The 22,206-nt window shown below is 39.6% G+C and overlaps 1 protein-coding gene across 1 annotated transcript in view; it reads right to left on the bottom strand.

The window, feature by feature from the left end:
- The window catches only part of LOC130106011 (zinc finger protein 271-like), a 31,197-nt gene extending 9,200 nt beyond the window's left edge, over positions 1–21,997 (bottom strand). Inside the window, exons 1-5 of the mRNA XM_056272208.1 lie at positions 20,889–21,997; positions 19,746–19,810; positions 18,824–19,025; positions 12,283–12,488; positions 7,852–7,961 (exon numbers count right to left, since the gene is read on the bottom strand). Of these exons, the coding sequence (XP_056128183.1) occupies positions 7,852–7,961; positions 12,283–12,488; positions 18,824–19,025; positions 19,746–19,810; positions 20,889–21,946 (1,641 nt within the window). The 5' untranslated portion in view covers positions 21,947–21,997. The remainder of the gene's footprint in view (positions 1–7,851; positions 7,962–12,282; positions 12,489–18,823; positions 19,026–19,745; positions 19,811–20,888) is intronic.
- Positions 21,998–22,206: the final 209 nt, after the last annotated feature.

Raw genomic sequence — 22,206 nt, 5'->3', positions numbered from 1 at the left:
CTAGATGAATTGGCCTTAGCCTGAACAAAATTAATGTGGTGCAACAGTGATGTATCTTAAAATTAATTAATTTCCTTAACATTCTTTAAAAAATTTAAAACAAAGTATTTGCATTTCTGTTGAGTTTTTGTAAATAATGATCTAATTTTTTGTTCTATAATTTCAGTTATAGTTGCCGCCTTAAATCTAGTTAACGGACTTATTTTTCCTGTGATTGCTTTCATTGGTCGCACCACATGATGAGTGGTCGCTCCAAATGACATGAATACTATATATAGTTAAAAATCTAATTAAAGAGATCACTGAATACATTTTATACAAAAAATAGATTTAAACCAGATTTTATACAAATTTCACAGAATTTTCCTGAACACAAACTTTTGATTTTATATATCGTTCCTTGCTATCCACATGATATTTCATAAAATCATCGGACAAAGTTTGTTTGTATTAGAGCCCGACCGATATGGATTTTTGGGGGCCGATGCCGATACCGATATTAGGGAGAGAAAAAAAGCCCGATACCGGTATATCGGCCGATATTATTTATGTGTATATTATAATACAGTAGCAATATTATTTATGTGTATTATAGTACAGTATACCAGTCAAAAGTTTGGACACTTTCCTATTGGTGTGTACAAACTTTTGATGGGTACTTTACACAGTAGCTATAAACAGAATAAATATATTTTATAAACACGTTTTGCAATGATCACTCACATGTGGTGATCAAACTCTTGTGTGACACAGATATGTAATGGAGGCAGGGGGAATGATAGAATGAGAATTATACAGCTGAGCTGTAACCAAACTAGTTTGCATTGCATGTTATATTATATTATATTATATTCTAAATTCTGTTGCATAATCTTCACTAACGACTTTGTCTTTTAATTTAGTCACGTTATATAAAACTTGTATCAATAAATATATAAAAAGTGTCACTGACAAAACCTTATTATCTTCTATTTTTAGTCTTAATTCCTCTAATCTCTACCAGTGGAGGAAGAACTCAGATCTTTTTACTAAAGTAAAATTAATAATATCATAATGAAAACGTTTTTAATTACATATGTACAGTACTTTTATACTATTTTAAATAATTAGTAAGCAAAATGTACTAAACGTGAAAGGCTACTCTTAATGCAAAATGGCCCTATATAAAGTGTTATAATTATATCAATTTTTGGAATATTGCTTGATGTTGTAGCGTTATCAGGCAGAATGAGCTTTAACACGGTGTCTACACCAGACGCGGCCGTTACTGCTCGCGTCGCAACAGCTGTTTACCCTAGACAAAGCAGAATCAGTTTACTGTCGGAGATCGCTCGCGCCACGCATTTTAATCAATGTTTCATCAACCAATTGCCTGGATTTTAATAAATAAGAAGTAAATATAGCAGACAATATAATCAGGACTTCTCAGCTGCGCGCTTGCAAGAGTCACAAGCTCACACAATACGTGACAGAGGCTTGTAGCAGAGAAATCAATTCTGTGAATTACACCGCGCAAATCACAAGTAGGCTACTACCCACCGGATGAAGAAGGGTTGGCTCTCAGTCTCCACAGGCTACATAAAATATTCATTTTATTTTATTTTATTTTTCGTGTTCGCATTTATGAGGAAAAAAACAATGTTACAGACGCGACAGTTCAGCACTACGGACGTGAGCGCTCTGAAAGCGGCACTAATGCTTTGAAACTTTCACATAGACATCAAACAGACAGCACAAAACCTTTCGTTTCAAAGTGAATTTCGTTTTGTATTAATTGTATCTTAATTTTAATCAATGTTTCATCAACCATTTGCCTGGATTTAAGAAGTAAATATAGCAGACGATAGATAATCTCGACACGGAGGCGCATGCGGGTGAACTGGAGCTCGTCTCATGAACCGAAACTCAGCGTATAGACCTGAGAATTGAAATATATCTTTATTGAAATGTCTGCTTTTAAACAGAACAATTCAAAACGAAAGACAGACAGACTTATGTAATCGTATGAAATGTGCATTTCTCTCTGGCACGCGTTCACTGAAGATCGCGAGTCAGCATCGTCAACTTCATCTTTGGCTGACATTGACTGAAAACACTTGTTTATTAATAAACAATTAAAATGTCTCCTTGCTATATTTGTTGTATTCATAATCATTACTTTTGCCAGTTTTTTGTGACAGCTTTTAGGTGCTTTATTGGCAGCGCCACCCTTACATGAATCACCGCACCCGCATTTTTAAAAATATTCATATATCGGCCATTATAAATGCCGATACCGATAGTTTTGAAAATGCCTAAAATCGGCCGATAATATCGGCCCGCCAATATATCGGTCGGGCTCTAGTTTGTATATTATGGAAATATAAATAAAAATGCGTTAATTTTTTTTTTTTTTTACAGGATTACAACACACTTTGGAAAGCATGCCAAATAGTGCAGAAAATAAATTTAGAGTTATTTCAAAGACATTTTCAAAACAGAAGTTATGGCCGGACGGTCACACCACATGATATTTTGACACTTTACATAACAAAAAAAAGTTACACATAACTAAAGGATTTTGAAAAGTTAAAGTGGGAGAGGTACTACAAATATACAGTATCTTTTTATGCATTTAAACCCGTTTTTACCTGTAAAATGCATTTGGAAAGAAAATGTAGGCGTCACGTCATTGACCGAACTACATTAATCACTATAAAGTAGATCATTAAAATAATATTTGATATGCGCAGAAACTGAAAACTCTTAAAACAGAGCAAAAACAATGATATTTCAGACAGAATGGTGAGGCACTGGACCACATGGGAGACCATTTGAACCATTTGAATGTGTTAAATCAAGGATTCATATTTTGAAATTTATTGAAAAGATTTCTGGTACAGGATATTTTCACATTTTGATTTTATAAAAAACACATTAATTTCAAAATATAAGTTTTCCTAACATCCTAAATAAATTACATAAAATTAATTACATTCGTTACAGGCAAACTTTATAATTATAGCCTACATAACACCTTTTGACAGGCTAAATGCATCCAGCCTGTTTTTAAAGGAATTAATAGAAGGGGAACACACAACTTCTTCTGGAAGCTCATTCCATGATTTTACCACACAAATATAGACTAATCCCTTTTTTTCTGTTAACTAAACCGTTTTGTTCATTCACTCGCTCACTTAATTACTAAGTGCTCCATAAAATCTCCAATTTTAATGTTTCTCTCCCCCAAGAAAACACAAGGAAGACTCCCTTTTCTTGGAGGATTAACATATCTTTAAAGTTGTAAGTTAAAAAAAGTTTGTTTTTAATGAAAATTGCAAAGTGGAAACGGCACCCGTTTTGTAGAATGACTCAATAATAAAGCACTATTGTTCCAAGAAGAGTAAAACGCGATTTATATTTATTAGTATTGCTTTAATGTCTCACGTGGCACATCATAGGCTCAATGTAAAGTATTTAGCAGAATCTGTTCCAGTATGACACTGAGATCGATTCACATTAATTCCCCTCACAGATCTTAAACTTTGACTTGACGAAACAAACACGCAAACGAACACAAAATCTCTCAGGTCTGACTGAACTCCACATATTCTCCTCATGCTCGCTCCTGCTGCACTAAATGTTTATTTCAGAAGAAAAGTATCGCTGTGATCGACGAAAACAATACAGAAATGAGTCTGTCGCTTAAACAAACTGTATAAAGTGTGTGTGCTGGTTGTGTAAAGATGAGAAATACCGTGAACTGCTCTCCTCGCCTCAGAAGACTCGACGCTGAAACTCAATGAGGGAAGAAGAGAAGCTACTATCCTAGTGTGACCATACGTCCCCTTTTCCAGGACATGTCCTCTTTTTGCGTCCGGGATTCAGCTTTTGCTTTCTCCAGTCGCTGTTCATCATTGTGTGCGTGCGTTTGTGCATTGCTTTAAGTCCCGCCTTCTCGCACGCCACCATTGGTCGGTCCATAGACATAATAAAGACGCGCTATTGGCTGCTGGAGCATACGTCAACGGCGCCGCCATATTGCGGAGGGCAACTTTCCCACACACACCTTTTTTATTATTATTAAACATAAAGCATTAAGCAATACAGATAAACGTGGACAAAACAAAAAAAGACAATAAGATACACAGACATAAATATGTTGCCAGGGTAACAAAAAAACAAGAATGCAATGCATAGCCTACCTTAGGGGACAAAAAGGATGAATATAGAGATACAGTTTTCAATGCTTTGGGATTAGCAGAGCTTTGGATAGTTTCCATGTATCTGTCTAGATCATCTTTGAATAGAGAAAAGAGAGCTTTAGAGCCAGTACATTTTTGCTTTAATTTGGCTAGAAGGAAACACAAATTAATTATGTAATATTACACAAATGCAATAACATGTGGTTTGCAAAAACTTTAAACAAATAAGGTGCTTTATACCAGCAGTACAAACATTAATGTAATCAAATCAAATATTAAAACAAAGCTATTTGCCACTGCCAGGGCATAACCTTTTATCTAGCTTGTTAAAACGAGTCCATTTTTCTTGGTCTTTTTCTGAAAAGGAATCCAGAGGTGTCTTTTATCAGCGAGCAGCAGAAACAGTCTATGTAGGCAGAGGTCATGACCACTACTGCAGATATAAGTCGACCAACGTTACTTCTCTGATAGTAGCTTAGGTTTGGTCATGCCATGGTTTCCCACGTACACTAAGATTGCATTAAACAGAGGTAAAGCCCAATTTATACTTCTGCGTCGAACTTACGTCGTACCCTGACGTGCACCTCTCCAAAAATGTAACAACGCGTCAATTCTACGCGTACCGCAAGCGCTGTGATTGCTAGAACCGCTCCCCGGGTTTCACACGCTCCCTCTGCATGTGTAATTGCGCGTCAACGACGCAGAAGTAAAACCAACGCGTAGTCTATAGCGTAGAGGCTCCGGCGTAGGTCCGACGCAGAAGTGTAAATCAGCATAGAGTGAGGTGAAGTGGTCGAGCACAGGTGCAGCGACAAGCGGGTGCGTTCTGTGAAACTGTTGCGGTCATGCTCGCCTCACGCCCGCGCCCGCGCCCGCGCCCGCCAGTTGCCGAAGTGGCATTGTCTATAACGTTTTGTACACGACGCGCAGCACAAATCATTGTAAGAGAGACTGATCCTCAGGTAGCTTACAACAGGTTGAAATAATGATATGCAGTGGCTTTGCAATCACTTAACCACACTGGGCACTTTGTCTTGCTAGACTAGACGAGCAAAAGACTTCAGTTGACGTCTATTCACAGCCTTGAGTAGACATGCAAAAGACGTCAGTGGACGCCTTCACAACCCTTTTAAAAACTACTCGGGTAATTAAATTAATTATTGCAGTATTACCCATGCAAGGATTAAAGGTTCTCTAAGCGATGTCGGGTGACGTCACTTCTTGTTGACGTGTAAAGTATTGTCAAACAAAACGGAGGCTAGCTAGACCCTCCCTCCTCCTCATCCGCGCACTAACCCCCCAAACCCCGCCCCCAAGGCCTTCTTGTCGGTGATTGGCTGGAACAGTTTGTTGTGTTTCGGGGAGCGGGTTGGCCCAGTTTGTGTGTGTTGCTGTGTGTGGAGCCTGGGCTGTCTACAGAGATCGCGTGTGTTTACAGTGTGTTCAGGGGACGGGCAGCCAGCGGATAGTGAGGAGATGTTTGCTGTATGTGACAAAACATGTTTTGGCCTAAAAAACACGTGACATCGCTTAGAGCACCATATTTCACAAGGATTTCATAGAGTGTCATGATGGACTATAAATGCACGTGGAAAAGACGTCGCCAGGTGACGTCCTCTCACCCGATACACTATTGAACTACGTAGCTAAAAGTTAAAATAACAATTATACATGCAACCCCAGAGAACTGTAGACATGTAGCCTAAAAATGTATCTGAATGCAATTGTAGGAAATGTTCTGTGTTACATATTTTTACCGATTTATGCCGCCCTACCGCGACTATTTTTGGCCAGGGACACGACGTTGCTGTCGGACCAATGTTTGCTGGGAGAGAGCTGGTAAGATCATCTCGCGTTCAGCGTCTGCGACTACTTTCACTGTGATTTGCGATAGTTTGCACATTGCCTTGATGAATAGATGCTCATCTGTGGCGATGCGTGTTGCAGTAGTGTCGTCATATCAGACTATAACATGACATATAGCCTATAACACACTCACACGTTTATTTTTAAATAAACCATATTCGACAACATATAAAAATGAAATTATCTTTAGAGTTAGAATCTCCATCTCCAGTCACTTGCAATAATAATAATAATAATAAACTCAATGGATGGATACTACACTGTAAATTCGAACAAGTTCAGTTTACTTAAAAAAAAATTTGGAAACCGATTTCCTTATTTTTGCAAACCAAACTTAAAGGGAAAACTGAAGTTAATTTAATAATCGGCTAAAAGTTTATCTTTAGAATAATCAGCTTTGATTTTGGTATATAATTAGTGTAAACAGGCTATTGCAACATGACAAAAACACCAAGAATGCTTTACTTTTATGTCAATATCTGTATTTTTCCGTGAAAATATTTGTGCGATCTCTCAGCCTCGTGTGGCTCGTAATTTCCACGCCCCCGCCATCACTTGCAGATCCATGTAGGGCTAATGTGCACTGCCTACGCAACTAATCATAGCTTATAAACTACTGTAAGTCAGCAACACATCCCAGACTCTCAAACCAGTGTAACGTTAGAACTAAATGAAACAACAATAATCCTGTAACCTGTTTGCCAGACAATGTTACTAATTAACGTAATGGAAGCCAGCGGCACGTAAATTATTACGTTAATCGACCACCACAAGTTTGGCAATTAAACAAACGCTCATTAATATTTCATAAGGAAGACAGTCGGAGTTAACCTCCCGTAACGTTAGGTTGTAGCTAAAGCAAGAAGCAAGCTAACGGTAGATGGTCAATGCTGAGCTAAACATGTTTACTGACCTCAGGGTGTGCTTTCAGATGCCTGATGAAATTAGGTGTGGTTGAGCCAGAATTTTTTATCCTGATACCGTATATTTAGCATTGAGCGCTTCTTTTGTTTGGGCCGTCTTGTTTGAAGTTTTTAAACCCAAAGCTTACAATGAATGGCACAGCAGCGGCCGGTGCAGTTGACATGTTTGTTTGTTGTTGTGTGTGGTCGCGCGCGCAGCCGATACGTAGTACGCGTTACGTAGGCAGGTTATAGGTAACGGAGGGAGGGGAATAACAGCGAGCTCATCAGACGTTTCCTAAAAATAAACATTGTTCACGAGTCCCGCAGCTCGAGGCCGAGTCGAGTCTGAAGTCTTTCGAGGACGAGTCTCAAGTCGAGTCTGAAGTCACTGTGTGTGCGACTTAGGTCGCACTCGAGTCCGAGTCTCAAACTCGAGTCCCCATCTCTGTAATCAACTGAACAGAGCTAATAAGAAGTTATACAATACATTTTAATTACCAACAGGAAATGAAGTAAATGCCTGCTTTCACAATATCTTTTAGTTATCCACAGGTAAAAAACACTTTTTTTTGTGCAACATTTTGACAAAAACAGAATTGAAGACAATTATGACAAAAATCAGTCAAGGCAAATCAAACACAGAGACAATAGAACTAAAGATGTTCTTTATCAGATCTACTGTGTCCATCTCTTGCACATCTTCCCAAACTCAACACAGTGATGAACACATGAGCTCCAGGTGACAACATCCAAACACATTTCAGTATTTATTTACTGTTGATCATGTGTCAGTGTCAGAGAGACCTGGAGTCTCAACAACAGCTCCTGATCGACCATCAACTTCACCAACTCTCTCTTCACACACTCGTGACTGAATCTAGTCTTCATTCACTCACACACTCATCTCTTCCCAGAATACTGTTTCCTGTTGCACTCTTCCCATTTCCTGTCTTCCCGATCAGAGCAATCCTCAGACACTCCTGATCCTCTGATGGACCTTCAGCTCCTGAAAATCACAGCGGTAGAAAGAAGACTTAGAGGAATGAAGATCACAACTTTAACATTGTTGTGTTGTAGAAGTTGCAGCTGAATGATAATTGATTATGAACTGGAAAAACAACAACATCTCCAGTCACTTGCAATAATAATAATAATAATAATAAACTCAATGGATGGATACTACACTGTAAATTCGAACAAGTTCAGTTTACTTAAAAAAAAGTTTGGAAACCGATTGCCTTATTTTTGCAAAGCAAACTTAAAGGGAAAACTGAAGTTAACTTAATAATCGGCTAAAAGTAAAGAAAGCTAACTCTTCCCAAGTAAATTAAGTATAAATATCAAGTTACTTTAATGTCAATTCTAGTTAACATACTAAATAATATTTACTAATCTACTTAAGATTTAATAGTAAGATTACTGGAGTAATTCCATTTAACTAACAGTGTTATAATGTGTTCTGCAAACAACTTAAATACTATTATTCTCAACATGGTTTTAATCTGCCATTTTAAGCTATGGAGACTTAAAAAAATATGTGCAATCGGTTTCCACATTTTCTTCAAGTAAAGTGAAATAGGAATAGTATGTTGAACTGACAAATGCTTAGTATAGTTCACTTACACAAGAGTTCTAGACACTAAAAAAGAACTGTAGAGAGTACTTGATAATTTACTTTAAATACAATTTAATTGTTACCATTGTTGCTTGGCATGCTGAGCGTTGAAGTCTGTAACTCAAGCATGATCAATTACAAGATTGTCACTTTTATATTTAACTTTTATATGGGACTATATAAACTTAATTAAAAGTTTCACAAGGTGTTTAGGACATAAGTGCTTTTTGTTTTTATTAAAGATCATTAATTGACATGAAATCTAGTTATACATCAATCATACACACAAACATATATATACATATGTATACATATATGTGTGTGTGTGTATATATACAGTATATATATACATATATATGTATAGCCATAATGGTGACTAAAAACATTTTAGGAAAATCAGCATTAATTTATGAAATCAGCTTATGTTATGTTCTCTCAAAATTGACAATTCAACATTCAAGATGACTTTGGGAAATGAGTGAATGCAAACAGAGAAAAATAACTGCAGAAATGGAGGAAATTAGTGAAAAGTCCATTAAGATTTTTCCCGCCACAAAAACCACACTCAAACCAATCAATTAATCTTTACTTGGGTTTTCTGAGTAAAACAAAGCATAGTGTGTGAATACATATTACTAGATTTTTACAATTAAGTTACGACATTAAGTAAAGTTAATGTCAAAAAAGTGTTAGTTAGAATCACTGTTGGATTTATAAAGTCTAGTCAAGTAATGTTTACTTGGGTTTTCTGAGTAACAAAGGCATAGCATGCAAACAGTACAGATTACTAAATTGTTTTAAGTAAATTCAACAAATTATTGGACATTAAGCCTCGCTCTACATTATCCCGCTTATTACATGGCTACCTACCAAATAAATCAATAATTTGACTCAAAATATTGATTTAAAATGGAGTTCATTGATTTAAAAACGATTGTATTGCTTCCGCTAAAGAAAATAGTCCGTTCTACGGTTAGAATCCATGGCAACGGTGTGTTACTAAGCAGCGTCTGTTATCAAGAAATAACACACCACATTCTACATTAGAATTCAACCAAGCCATGTAATAAATCGCATTATAAAACGGTTAGTTCCAATCTTTGATTCTGATTGGTCAATAGCTGTGTTTTATTCACGATTAAACACGGCTAAGACCGCTTTACCCAATGGTTCTATGTATCACTCCACAACACCCTTAGCAACCACCCGTAGCAACGTAAACACTTGTTTGATCTCATTGATATTGTTCATTTCAGCTAGAGTAGAGTATTGTGAGAGATCCAGTAAGCGAGTGTTCCTGCATTTACAGTAGACATAGCATTTTGCTTCAGGTCAGTCCTATATTCATAATACAAAAATCCGTTTGAAAGTCCGCTGCGATATCTTGTCCTTTTAACAGTTATGGGGTTTTCCGTTCCGATAGTCATCTGTCAGTTGCGTCTTTCTTCTCCGTGATCACAAGTTTGAATCCTTTCAATATAAAAGTCTTCTCTACTGACTGACTCACTCATAAGGACAGTCTTTGCCGCCATCTATTGGCGAAATAATGTAAATACATTCTGTTGCTGTTTACGGTCAGGGACTATTTTTTCCAGCGGAGGGAAGGCTTTTAGTGATTTTACTTCATGAAAGTTGCATAGATACATATTTTTGAGCTTTAATATTTTTTTTTGTCTGGTAACCGTTTTATAAAAGCAATAAGGTACTGGAGGCTAGTGCTGTATGGTGAATAAGTCACGGCTGAAGGGGTTACTCCGCTTCGCGTCGAGCCTAACAACGCCCTTCAGCCGTGACTCCGTCACCATACAGCACAGCCTCTCGAACCTTATTGCTTACATAATCTTTGTGCTTTGTTACTACTGATATGAAACAAAGTCTCAGATTTCAAATTCTATTTTCTTACGAAATTCAAAAACATAAATAGCGCTGTGGCGTGAGATCGCTCTGGCTCAGCTCAAGAGAAGCACATGATCTCCTCGTCCACCTTAATAATACCAGTTACATAAATAAATAAACATGAATGTGTGTTAAAGATAGAGTGCAACTTATCGAGATCCGTATCATGTCACATGGAATCGCTCAATCAGTGTTTCAGCCGTGGAAAGACGTCAGTTAAACAGCTTGTGAACAATGTCATGTAACGTCACATTTACCTCATAAAAAACATATGACCATAAACTCATTGGTCAGTAGGGGTGTAAATCGGACAGTTCATCACGATATGATATGATACGATATCGATTCTCTCAGCCAGCGATACGATATTTGCCGATACCTCAAAAAATTCTGCGATAAGATTACGATTCGATTCAGGGCTATCAATCGATTTATCGATATTTTGAATAAAGCTAGTAAGTTTTTATGACAGCCACCATTTAAATGTTTATATTTCATATAACTATTATTTAAAAAGAAAAAAAAAAGTGTCATTTAAGTGTTTGTATAGAAATAAGTTATTTTTACCTTCAATATTATAGTGGGCTAATGAAGCCTATAGGCTACAACTGACTCCAATAGTTTACAGCATTAGTTCAGAGATTTGTTTTCTTATGTATTGTACCTGATATACCAAATAATCAATATTGAATCGAAATCTAATCGAATTGCAAGCTTGTGAATCGAAATCGAATCGAATTGTGAAATGTGTGTCAATACCCAGCCCTGATGAATACCCAGTGTTATGGAAATTGTTTTTTTAATGCATTATTTTATTCATATTAATGATCTTTCGCTATAATAAATCATGTACTTTCCCAATAAGGCAGAGAAAGGTTCAGTTGGGTAAGAGCCTGGGCTATGGCCTATGTTATGCATGCTCTGAGATAAAGAGGAGAGAGCACTCTCACATTCTCCTGACTGACTCTGAGCCTTTCTTGCAAGAAATTAACCATTATAATCATTGATTGAACATTTGTCCCTTATTCAGAATTGTTTATTGTTGTTAATAGAACGTCATTTAAAGGTGTCACGTTGAGTGTGTTTGCTGTTTTGAGTTCGCTTATGATCCGTTTCCCGTTCTGTGATTGTCTGTATCAAGGTTTATTTGATCCTTCACCTGTTGTCTTAATTACTCATTAGTTCACTTGCCCCAGCTGTGTCTCGTTTCCCTGATCTGTTCTGTGTGTTTAAGAACAGCGACTTAATGACATCATCAATGTTAGCCCAGCTTCAGTCTGCCGCATGGAAGATAGCTGTCCGTTAGTGTGCTTTCATCATAAGCAATCTGCTAACTTTCTTGTCTTTCGCGAGATATCGTTGGTATGTATATTTATGTTAAGATATGATTCAACTATGTTTGATTTTATTTTGTGTTTAGAGTAAGATTTCACTCGGATCCTTATGCTGATATGTGCAGGGGCGCAACTACCCAGTGTCAGAGGGGTATGCAGCATTTTGGGTTTCAGGTTCCTCTTCATGATGGCCAGTGCTAGAATCATCACCATGAAATCTCTTTTACTTTCTGAAACGTCTCTCTCTAAACTCAGGGGAAGCATCCATCTCAATGGCTATTCGGCGTTCAATGGCTATTCGGCGTTCAATGGCTATTCGGCGTTCAATGGCTATTCGGCATTCAATGGCTATTCGGCGTTCAATGGCTATTCGGCGTTCAATGTCAAGGGATTTTTGAAAGCCCTCCACTTTATACTAGAATATGCAAGAATTCTTCAAGAGAGTCTATCATTCCAAAGGCAGTGTTCATCGAGATGTTCACTGCTGACATAGGTGATCTCTGACAAAAGATCATACCAAACCAGGGGGCACATGAGGAACTCCATGCTGACAATCTCGCCAGACAGCGACTTTGCCTCAGAGACAGGTTTGCCGTCTTTTTCCACTTCCTCAAGCTTTTCCACAGCATCAATAATCCCCCTTAACTGGAAACGTACAGCTTTGACGGAGTTTATTTTTGCTGCCCACCTGGTATCACTCAGAGGCTTCAGTGTAATGTCCACATTCTTTCAGAATATCCCACCTCTTCACCAAAAAATGGTGTACAGTCTTTGGAGAGTGCCAAAAAAGGTTGGACACACACTGTTTGATGACGCAGCATCACATAACAGGAGGTTCAGACTGTGGTTACAGCAGGGGATAAATAGTGCCTCTGGACTAGAGGTCTGCACAGGCTTCAAACTTTAGCCCAAACCCGGCCCGTACCCAAAATCATTTAACCCGACCCGAACATTACGGTTATATTTTAGGCCTGAACCCGAGGTCCGTTTCTCAAAGTAAATCCCTTTTTTTGTGTGTGCAATACGCTGTATTTTATGATTTCTTAAAACTATAATTAAAAATAGGCTACATGTACAAACACTGTTTCACCAAGGCACAGCGGCCCCCTCAGCAGTCGGCAGCACTCAAGAAAAGAGAAAAAGCACGGACTTGCTAATTACGAAACTTTGATGTGGTTGAACAGGTGAAACAGTCACAAATTCCCCTGGAACCCAAACATTAAACTTCAAAACAAAGTTTGCACAACTATTTACACAAATATATCCTACTCAGTACTAGTACCGAGTACTAGTTCTAGTACTTCTCAGTAGACTACGAGTTATGAAGGCAGAGAACAGCATTGAGAGTTGATGGTTTCAGCGCCGCCCTCTGACTGCGATGTTGTGTCTGAAATAGCGCGCACAGGTGCACTAAACAGTTTTGTAACATGATATAGGCTATGATCAAATAATTATTTATATATGATTTTACAAAACTGTTTTGCGCATGTGCTCCCTTGCGCACTATTTCGGTCACAACACCGCAATCAGAGGAGGACGGCTGAAACTGCGCACGCAACCTACTTTCTCTCTTGGGTGCTCATATAATTACGATAACAACACAGCAAGCAGCCAAGCACACGGCACGCAGGCTATATATATGTATGGCCTATAGAGTATTTCTAAGTTACAAACCTGAACCAGACCCGAACCTATTAGGGTTACTTCCTGCTCAGCTACTGTATGGACGCTCTTGCTTACTGCTCCGAGCTTTGCTCTATCGCTTTTATATTTTTTATTGCTCTATCGTGTTTATATTTTTATATTTTATTTCCTTTTATCACCTAATTTTAACTTCAGCAAATCAGCACAGTGCTCAAACACCTGATTACTAGAAAAAAGCAGAATTATTTTTTTCCGACCAGCCTCCCACTGAAAGCTTACATTCCGGGGAAGAGAAAACACAACTGCCTACATTCATAAGGATAGGAGAAAATGCCTCTTCTGGAATCTACTTGCTGCACTAACTGCCAGAGACTTTTACAAAGGATTGCAGTTCTTGAAACAAAGTTACTTGTGGGACCACCAAACCAGACGGAACACACAACAGAGCTTCATCATGGACGCCATCAGCATGCCGGTGAGTCCCATAAATCTAGTGCTCCAATACAAGCCATACTGAGTGTAGAGAAACAAGCCGATCGACTTACAAATCGATGGCACAAACAGGGAGCGAGACCCAAAGGCACTCGAGACATCAGATTGTCACGAGCATCCCATATTGCCGCAGTAGCATCCTCTACCCCAGATACGGCTCTGACAAGAATTGCAAACACTGGTCTCCCACCACCGCCTATACATCTTGAGAACAGATTTGAAGTATTAATGAATGAGGAATCCCTGAATGTGATGAATGTGATCGAACACAGACTGAATAAGCCAGTAGCTAACACTGCTAACTGGCGCTCAAGGTCGAGCAGACAGCGGCACTCAGCTCAGAGCGCAGCCGAGCACAGGACTCTGATAGTGGGTGACTCCATAATCAGAAACATTATTAGCAGGGATACAACTACGTGCTGCCTTCCACAAGCAACAACTTCTGATGTAAATAGGGAACTTAAGAACATTCTGATGAAACATAAGACTGCAAATCGACTCATCATTCATGTGGGGAAAAATGATATTCATAAAGAGCAGTCAGAACTCCTTAAGAAGGATTTTAATTAACTTTTTGAAACACTGAAAAGACTGAAAGTTCAGACATTCATCAGTGGACCACTCCCAGCAAGAGGAACAAACAGGTTTTCACGGTTGCTTGGGCTCAACACATGGCTGCAAAAAAACTGCAATATAAAAGGAGTGAACTTCATTGACAACTTCAATCTTTTCTGGAGTCAGAGGCAACTGTTTCAACAGGATGGGCTCCACCCAAAACAAACTTGGTTCAAGAGTGCTAAAGGACAATATCTACTTCTCCCTCCATCATCCTTCTGCAGTGTGTGCCAATCCACTCCACCTGAATGGCACACACACACCTGGACACAGTATGAATGACCACAGGACTTCACTTCAGTACCTGAATGGACATGCGGTTGACACATCACACAAGGACAATGATAACACCACTCAGCCACAACAACCTCTGCTCACGGACACAATCTCAGCTGAGCCCTGCCCACAGAGCTCACCACAGACAGACTGTGACATGCTAGAACTGCTAGAAGATTCAGCACCCAAGGACGACTTTCTGGAAAACAGCCAGGAAATCCAGGACGGCATACTACGGCCTCCGATAACACCAGAACAACAGCCCCTCTCACCAGACACGTTATCCCTCTCTCCAGCAACTCCACTTCTGTGCTTCTCAGAGAAAATGGAACAACTGGTGTATGCTGGAACCAACCTATCCCACTCTTTTGCTGCAAGCCCCCAGATGTCAACCAAAAAACGGCAGGCCCCACAACCACCAAAGCCTGCGGGCCCAGCTCGCCCTCCCCCTCCTCCTGTGAGAGCTCTTCGGCCTCTGCCACAGCGCCAGGGCCCACACCCTCCTCCAGCGGCTCGCGGTGAACCAAAAACAACTGATACCAGCTCTCAGTGATACGTGTCGGGTCCCCGCTATGATAACAGTAACTTTCTTAAATGTTTACAAAACAAGCGGGAACCCAGTGTGCCTGAATCTTTCTCTATTGCTGTTCAATTACATGATAGAAAATCTAAGGCCTTCAAAAGCCGTACAGCAAACCCATCTAATCTGGTGCCTATTACACGCCAAACTAAGATCGCTGTGGGGACAAAAAGTAAGACTGTTAAGTTAGCACTTTTAAACATCCGCTCACTTAAAAATAAATCACTTCTAGTCAACGACTTAATAACCACATATAACCTGGACTTTATGTTTCTAAATGAAACTTGGCTAGAAGACAGCAGCAGTGCAACAGTCCTCAATGAATCATCCCCTCCTAACTTTACTTTTATGAGTGTTTGCAGAGCGGGTAAGAGAGGCGGGGGCTTAGCTGCTCTTTTTAAAGATGTCTATCAATGTAAGCAAATATCATTTGGGAATTACCCGTCTTTCGAATATCTGGGTATTGTGTTAAAAGGTGCTCCACGTATTTTACTTATCATTATTTACAGGCCTCCAAAATACTCTCCAGCCTTTGCTGAGGACTTTACAGAACTGCTATCAACCATCTCCTCAGAGTTTGACTGTTTTGCCATTGCTGGAGATTTTAACATTCACATAGATAATGCAGAAACCAATATGGCAAAAGAAATCAAAACTGTTTTCAAAACTTTTGATCTGACTCAGCATGTACATGGACCCACACATAATCGTGGACACACTCTAGATTTACTTATCAGTAAGGGTCTAAACATCTCATCGATTGTTATTAAGGATGTAGCTTTGATATATTGATGTATTTGATGTATTTTCTTTGATATATTGATCTCCCCTGCCATTGAAGCTAGATCTGTGTCAGTCAAGAAGAGATGCTTAAATGAGAACATTAGTGTGCTATTTATGAAGGTTATATCTTTAAAACCAAGCATATCTGATGACTCTGTTGATTTTCTCCTTGAATCTTTTAACTCAAAAATTAAAAGTGTAATTGATGATATTGCTCCTGTGAAAGTCAGGAAAAATAGTGGTAGACAAAAAGCACCTTGGAGAAACTCAACAGCTGTGCAAAATATGAAAAGACAATGCAGAAGAGTAGAGTGCATGTGGCGGAAGACTAAACTTGTAGTCCATTATAACATCTACAAAGACAGCATCCATGCTTTTAATATTGAACTAGGCAAAGCTAGACAGACTTTCTTCTCGAATATTATAAACAGCAACTTAAACAACACACGCACTCTTTTTGCTACTGTAGAGAGACTGACAAACCCCCCAAGCCAGATTCCCAGTGAAATGCTCTCAGACAGCAAGTGCAGTGAGTTTGCTTCTTTCTTCTCTGAGAAAATCTATAATATCAGAAAGGTGATCAGCCCATCATTGAGCCGCACTGGGGTCAGACAGATCAGACCACAACCTGAGAAAGTAGTTACTATGTCTGTTTTCGAAGAAATTGAAGGCCCAATTTTGGAAGAAACCGTACAGCACCTTAAAACATTAACCTGCGCCCTTGACGCACTTCCCACATCTTTTTTCAAAAGTGTGTTAAACAGCTTAGAAGCAGATCTCCTAGAAGTGGTAAATGCCTCACTTCTCTCTGGGAGTTTTCCAAACTCCCTGAAAACTGCAGTTGTCAAGCCCCTCCTGAAAAAGAGCAATCTGGATAAGACCATCTTAAGCAATTATAGACCGATCTCAAATCTTCCTTTCATAGGCAAGATCATTGAAAAAGTTGTCTTCAATCAGCTGAACAAATTCTTAAGCTTGAATGGATACTTTGACAATTTTCAATCTGGTTTCCGATAGCATCACAGCACAGAGACAGCTCTCATTAAGATAATAAACGATATTCGCTTAAATACTGATACAGGGAAATTATCAGTGCTGGTACTACTCGACCTCAGTGCTGCATTTGACACTGTCGATCACAACATACTTCTTGACAGGCTGGAAAACTGGGTGGGGCTTTCTGGGATAGTCCTAAAATGGTTCAGATCATACTAAGAAGGGAGAGGTTATTATGTGAGTATAGGAGACCATAAGTCTGAGTGGACATCCATGACATGCGGAGTCCCCCAAGGCTCAATTCTTGCACCACTCCTATTCAACCTGTATATGCTCCCAATGAGCCAAATAATGAGAAAGAACCGAATCTCTTACCACAGCTATGCAGACGACACACAGCTCTACTTAGCCCTATCGCCTAACGACTACAGCCCCATTGACTCCCTGTGCCAATGCATTGATGAAGTAAACGGTTGGATGTGCCAAAACTTTCTTCAGTTAAACAAAGACAAAACTGAAGTCATTGCGTTTGGAAACAAAGATGAAGTTCTCAAGGTGAATGCATACCTTGACTATAGGGGTCTAACAACTAAAAATCAAGTCAGGAATCTTGGTGTGTCTCTAGAGTCAGACCTTAGTTTCAGTAGTCATGTCAAAGCAATTACTAAATCAGCATACTATCATCTGAAAAATATTGCAAGAATTAGATGCTTTGTTTCCAGTCAAGACTTAGAGAAACTTGTGCATGCTTTCATCACCAGCAGGGTGGATTATTGTAATGGACTCCTCACTGGCCTTCCTAAAAAGACCATAAGACAGTTGCAGCTCAGAACGCTGCTGCCAGGCTTCTGAGCAGGACCAAGAAATATGAACATATCACACCAGTCCTCAGGTCTTTACACTGGCTCCCAGTTACATTTAGGATTGATTTTAAAGTATTATGACTGGTATATAAATCATTCAATGGCCTAGGACCTCAATATATTGCAGATATGCTCACTGAATATTAACCAAACAGATCACTCAGATCATTAGGATCACATCAGCTAGAAATACCAAGGGTTCACTCTAAGCAAGGAGAGTCTGCTTTTAGCTATTATGCTGAACCAGCTTCCAGAGGAGATCATATGTGCTCCTACAGTAGTCACATTCAAATCCAGACTCAAAACACATCTGTTTAGCTATGCATTTACTGAATGAGCACTGTGCCACTGTTCGTCCGACTGTTTTTACTGTACTTTATTTTATTCTTTATTCTAAACTGTTTTAATTATTCTTATTTGTTTTGATTATTTTATTTTCTCCTATGTAAAGCACTTTGAATTACCATTGTGTATGAAATGTGCTATATAAATAAACTTGCCTTGCCTATTAATTAAACATTAGGCTATTTATTAAACATTAACCCGACCCCGACCCGAAACCAGTGAGTTTTTCGGGACCCGTCGGGCTCGGGTCGGGTAGCAGACCTCTACTCTGGACACTTCTGCTGCACCAATGCTTGCACACCCTTGTGTATACCCCTATATTTGAGCCATTGTCAAAGCCTTGCCCCTACAGTTAGCCAACTCCAACCCCAGGTTATCCAGCACCCCAGTCAGTGTTTCTGTGAGGCCTTTACCAGTTGTGTCCTTCACGACTGTGAAGCCAACAAAAGATTGATGGTGGCATTCTTGGTGGATGGTGGAGTGCACCAGGAAGGATATCCTGTGGTTTCTTTAGAGGCTACCTTTCTAAGATGCTCTGCTAGTGTGACTATGACATCAAGGACACCCAGGAACTTTCCATTTTTAGGATCTCCTAACTTAGCAATCTTCCCCCTCAGTGGCAAGTTCCTTTCTGCAAGGAAGAGTATGCAGTCGATCACTCTCGTTAACACTTCTCCAGCGTGCCTTTTCAGCATCTATGGCTCTTTGCAATGTTCTGTCAATAGTTTTACCAAGGCGTAAGCGTGATGCTAATTCTTTCCACAACAGATAAGCATGTATGTGATCACCACTGGTTTTATGGTGTTGCAGCGTTTTTGAAAGACACTGAAAGTTATTGTACCCCACCACAAAGCGTGTGTCAACAACTCTAGCTCCACCAAAAAGCTTACACGCCAAACAATACACTTTATTTGTGCTTTTGGAGTACAGTAACCAATCCCACTGCATTTTTCCTCCATTGGACATTAAACGAAAACAGTATGCTTTGGAAAAACACTGTCTACTCTTGTCTGATCTTGGATATGGCCCATCAGGGCATTTCTGTGGGCCATTCTCAACCATACACAGCCTAAATGAGTCCCCAATCTGGTGTGGTGGAAGCCAGTCAGATGGATCTTCTGAGTAAGGCCTGGTCTCAGCCCTCTCCTCTTCACCTCTCTGTTCCTCATTCTCTTCCACCTCATCCACATTCTCTTCCACCTACTCTGAGCAATGCCTGAACTTTGTATTTTGAGCACTTCTTGCGTAGTTTTTTGCCTCTTCACAATGACTCGCTTGCTTTAGTCCTCAGTTGTAAGTCTGCTATAATAAAAGCGTCTGCTAAATGACTAAATGTAAACCTCATCTTCACCTCTCTTTTCCACATTCTCCTCCAATTCCTCCTCAGTGGTGAGTGGCTTTCCATCTCTGTCTGCACTATTTTTTACCCAAAAAGGACACAGTGAATAGGTTGGTCAACAGAACTTCAAACCATACTGGACATTTAGTTTTGTGTGGTCTAACTAATAGAACTCCTACCTGATGTCATCACTGGTCTCATCTATACTCTATGTCATCGCCGACCTCATGTCGGTCTCTTTTTCTCCTTGCCTGTGTTCTTCTCCACTAAGACATATTGTCAAACAAACAAAAACAATCTATACAATGTAATAGATTTTCCATATTACTTTTTCCATATTACTAATAATAAGAGATGAATCTGTTGGTATCAAGTGGCTGCCCTACACTTCCACCTAATGTTAGACCTACCTGTTGCCTTCCCCTGTCTTTCCTGATCCACCATCCTCACACCTGAATGAAATGTCCTGAAAAAGTCCTGGCAGAAGGCGATGCATAAGGATGTAGCGTAACGACGAATTATTATTATTTCAACTTAGTGCTAACTAATAATTGTTGCAAACTGGTACAACCAAGTTGTCAACAGTTCGGAAAAAATAATTTGACGTTACGCTACATCCTTATGCATCACTTTCTGCCAGGACTTTTACGTGCTTTTCCCAAATCACTGAAGTGACCTCGACGTCCGGGTTAGCAGTAGCATGAATCTGCCAGCGCTGTGTAGTAATGTTGTTGCGTGATCGAGATCGGACCACGAGTAAACCGCTGTCTAGTATTGCTCCAAGCTGATAAACTGTTTGCGCTGCGCAGCTCAAACAAGTAGAGTGGTTTCATTCTGCTTTCGTTTGCCGTGTGCCAGGGAAAAAAAGGTTGCAAAATGTGACCATTTAGTCGCAGTCTAGAGCCCTATGTAGTGCTGTATTTCTGCTTTACATGGGTGCCACCTACTGTCAGAGCGAATTTGCATTGATCTGAACTGACAAAATAGACATTCCTGTTGCTTGAACACAAGTTAATAGATATCAATCAACAAAGTGTCCTATGCTCACCACACATCAGCTATAGATGGAGAGGAGAGATTTGGCTATAGGGTGATGTGTGTCTGACTTGCACAGAAGAGACTTTGTTGCTCAGCATATGAAAATAAACTACTTACCGTGATCTCAGACTGTGTTTAAGTGGTTTCTCCACTGTATGGATCTTCATATGTAGCTTCAGGTTACTTTTAACAGAGAAACTCTTCCCGCACTGATCACACGTGTGTGGCTTCTCTCCAGTGTGGGTCCTCTCATGTGTTTTCAGATTTGATGAGTTACTGAATCTCTTGTCACAGTGTGAACACTTGTAAGGTTTTTCTCCAGTGTGGATCATCTCATGCTTTTTCAGAGTTGCTGATTGACTGAATCTCTTGTCACAGTGTGAACACTTGTGAGGTTTTTCTCCAGTGTGGATCCTCTCATGTATTTTCAGATTTGCTGATTGACTGAATCTCTTGTCACAGTGTGAACACTTGTAAGGTTGTTCTCCAGTGTGGATCCTCTCATGCTTTTTCAGAGATGATGACTGACTGAATCTCTTGTCACAGTGTGAACACTTGTAAGGTTGTTCTCCAGTGTGGATCATCTCATGTGCTTTCAGAGATGATGAGTGATTGAATCTCTGGTCACAGTGTGGACACTTGTAAGGTTGTTCTCCAGTGTGGATCATCTCGTGTGATCTCAGATTTGCTGATAGATTGAATCTCTTGTCACAGTGTGAACACTTGTAAGGTTGTTCTCCAGTGTGGATCCTCTCATGTCTATTCAGATGTTCCAACAGACCGAATCTCTTGTCACAGTGTGAACACTTGTAAGGTTTTTCTCCAGTGTGGATCCTTTCATGCGTTTTCAGATTTGATGACTGACTGAATCTCTTGTTGCAGTGTGAACACTTGTAAGGTTTTTCTCCAGTGTGAATTCTCTGGTGCAGTTTTAAAATGTTTGCTGTAGTAAAAGTCTTCTCACAGTCAAAGCAAATGGTCTCTTTCACACCAGTATGAACTTTCTGATGTGCGTGTAAATATGTCAGCAGTGAAAAACTCTTTCCACACACAGAACATGAATGTGGCTTCTCCCTAGTATAAACTCTCAGGTGTTTCTTCAGGCCTGATGAACTAGGAAATGTCCTGCCCCATTGATAACATGGGAACAGCTCCTCTCCAGTGTGGATCCTCATGTGAATCTCAAGATTTTGTTTGGTTGTGAAACTGTTTCCACACTGAGTGCATGTGAAAGATTTTCCTCCAGTTTGGACATGATGTTCCTCCACACTCAGTTCTTCACTCTCCTCCTTCACTTCACTCAGTTCTTCACTCTCCTCCTTCACTTCACTCAGTTCTTCACTCTCCTCCTTCACTTCACTCAGTTCTTCACTCTCCTCCTTCACTTCACTCAGTTCTTCTCTCTCCTCCTTCACTTCACTCAGTTCTTCACTCT

Source organism: Rhinichthys klamathensis, unplaced genomic scaffold, assembly GCF_029890125.1.
Source record: "Rhinichthys klamathensis goyatoka isolate OS25496 unplaced genomic scaffold, OSU_Roscu_1.1 h1tg000331l_1, whole genome shotgun sequence".
Lineage (NCBI taxonomy): Eukaryota > Metazoa > Chordata > Actinopteri > Cypriniformes > Leuciscidae > Rhinichthys > Rhinichthys klamathensis.
Note: the sequence above shows the minus strand (reverse complement) of the source record. Positions and strands in the feature narration are given on the sequence as shown.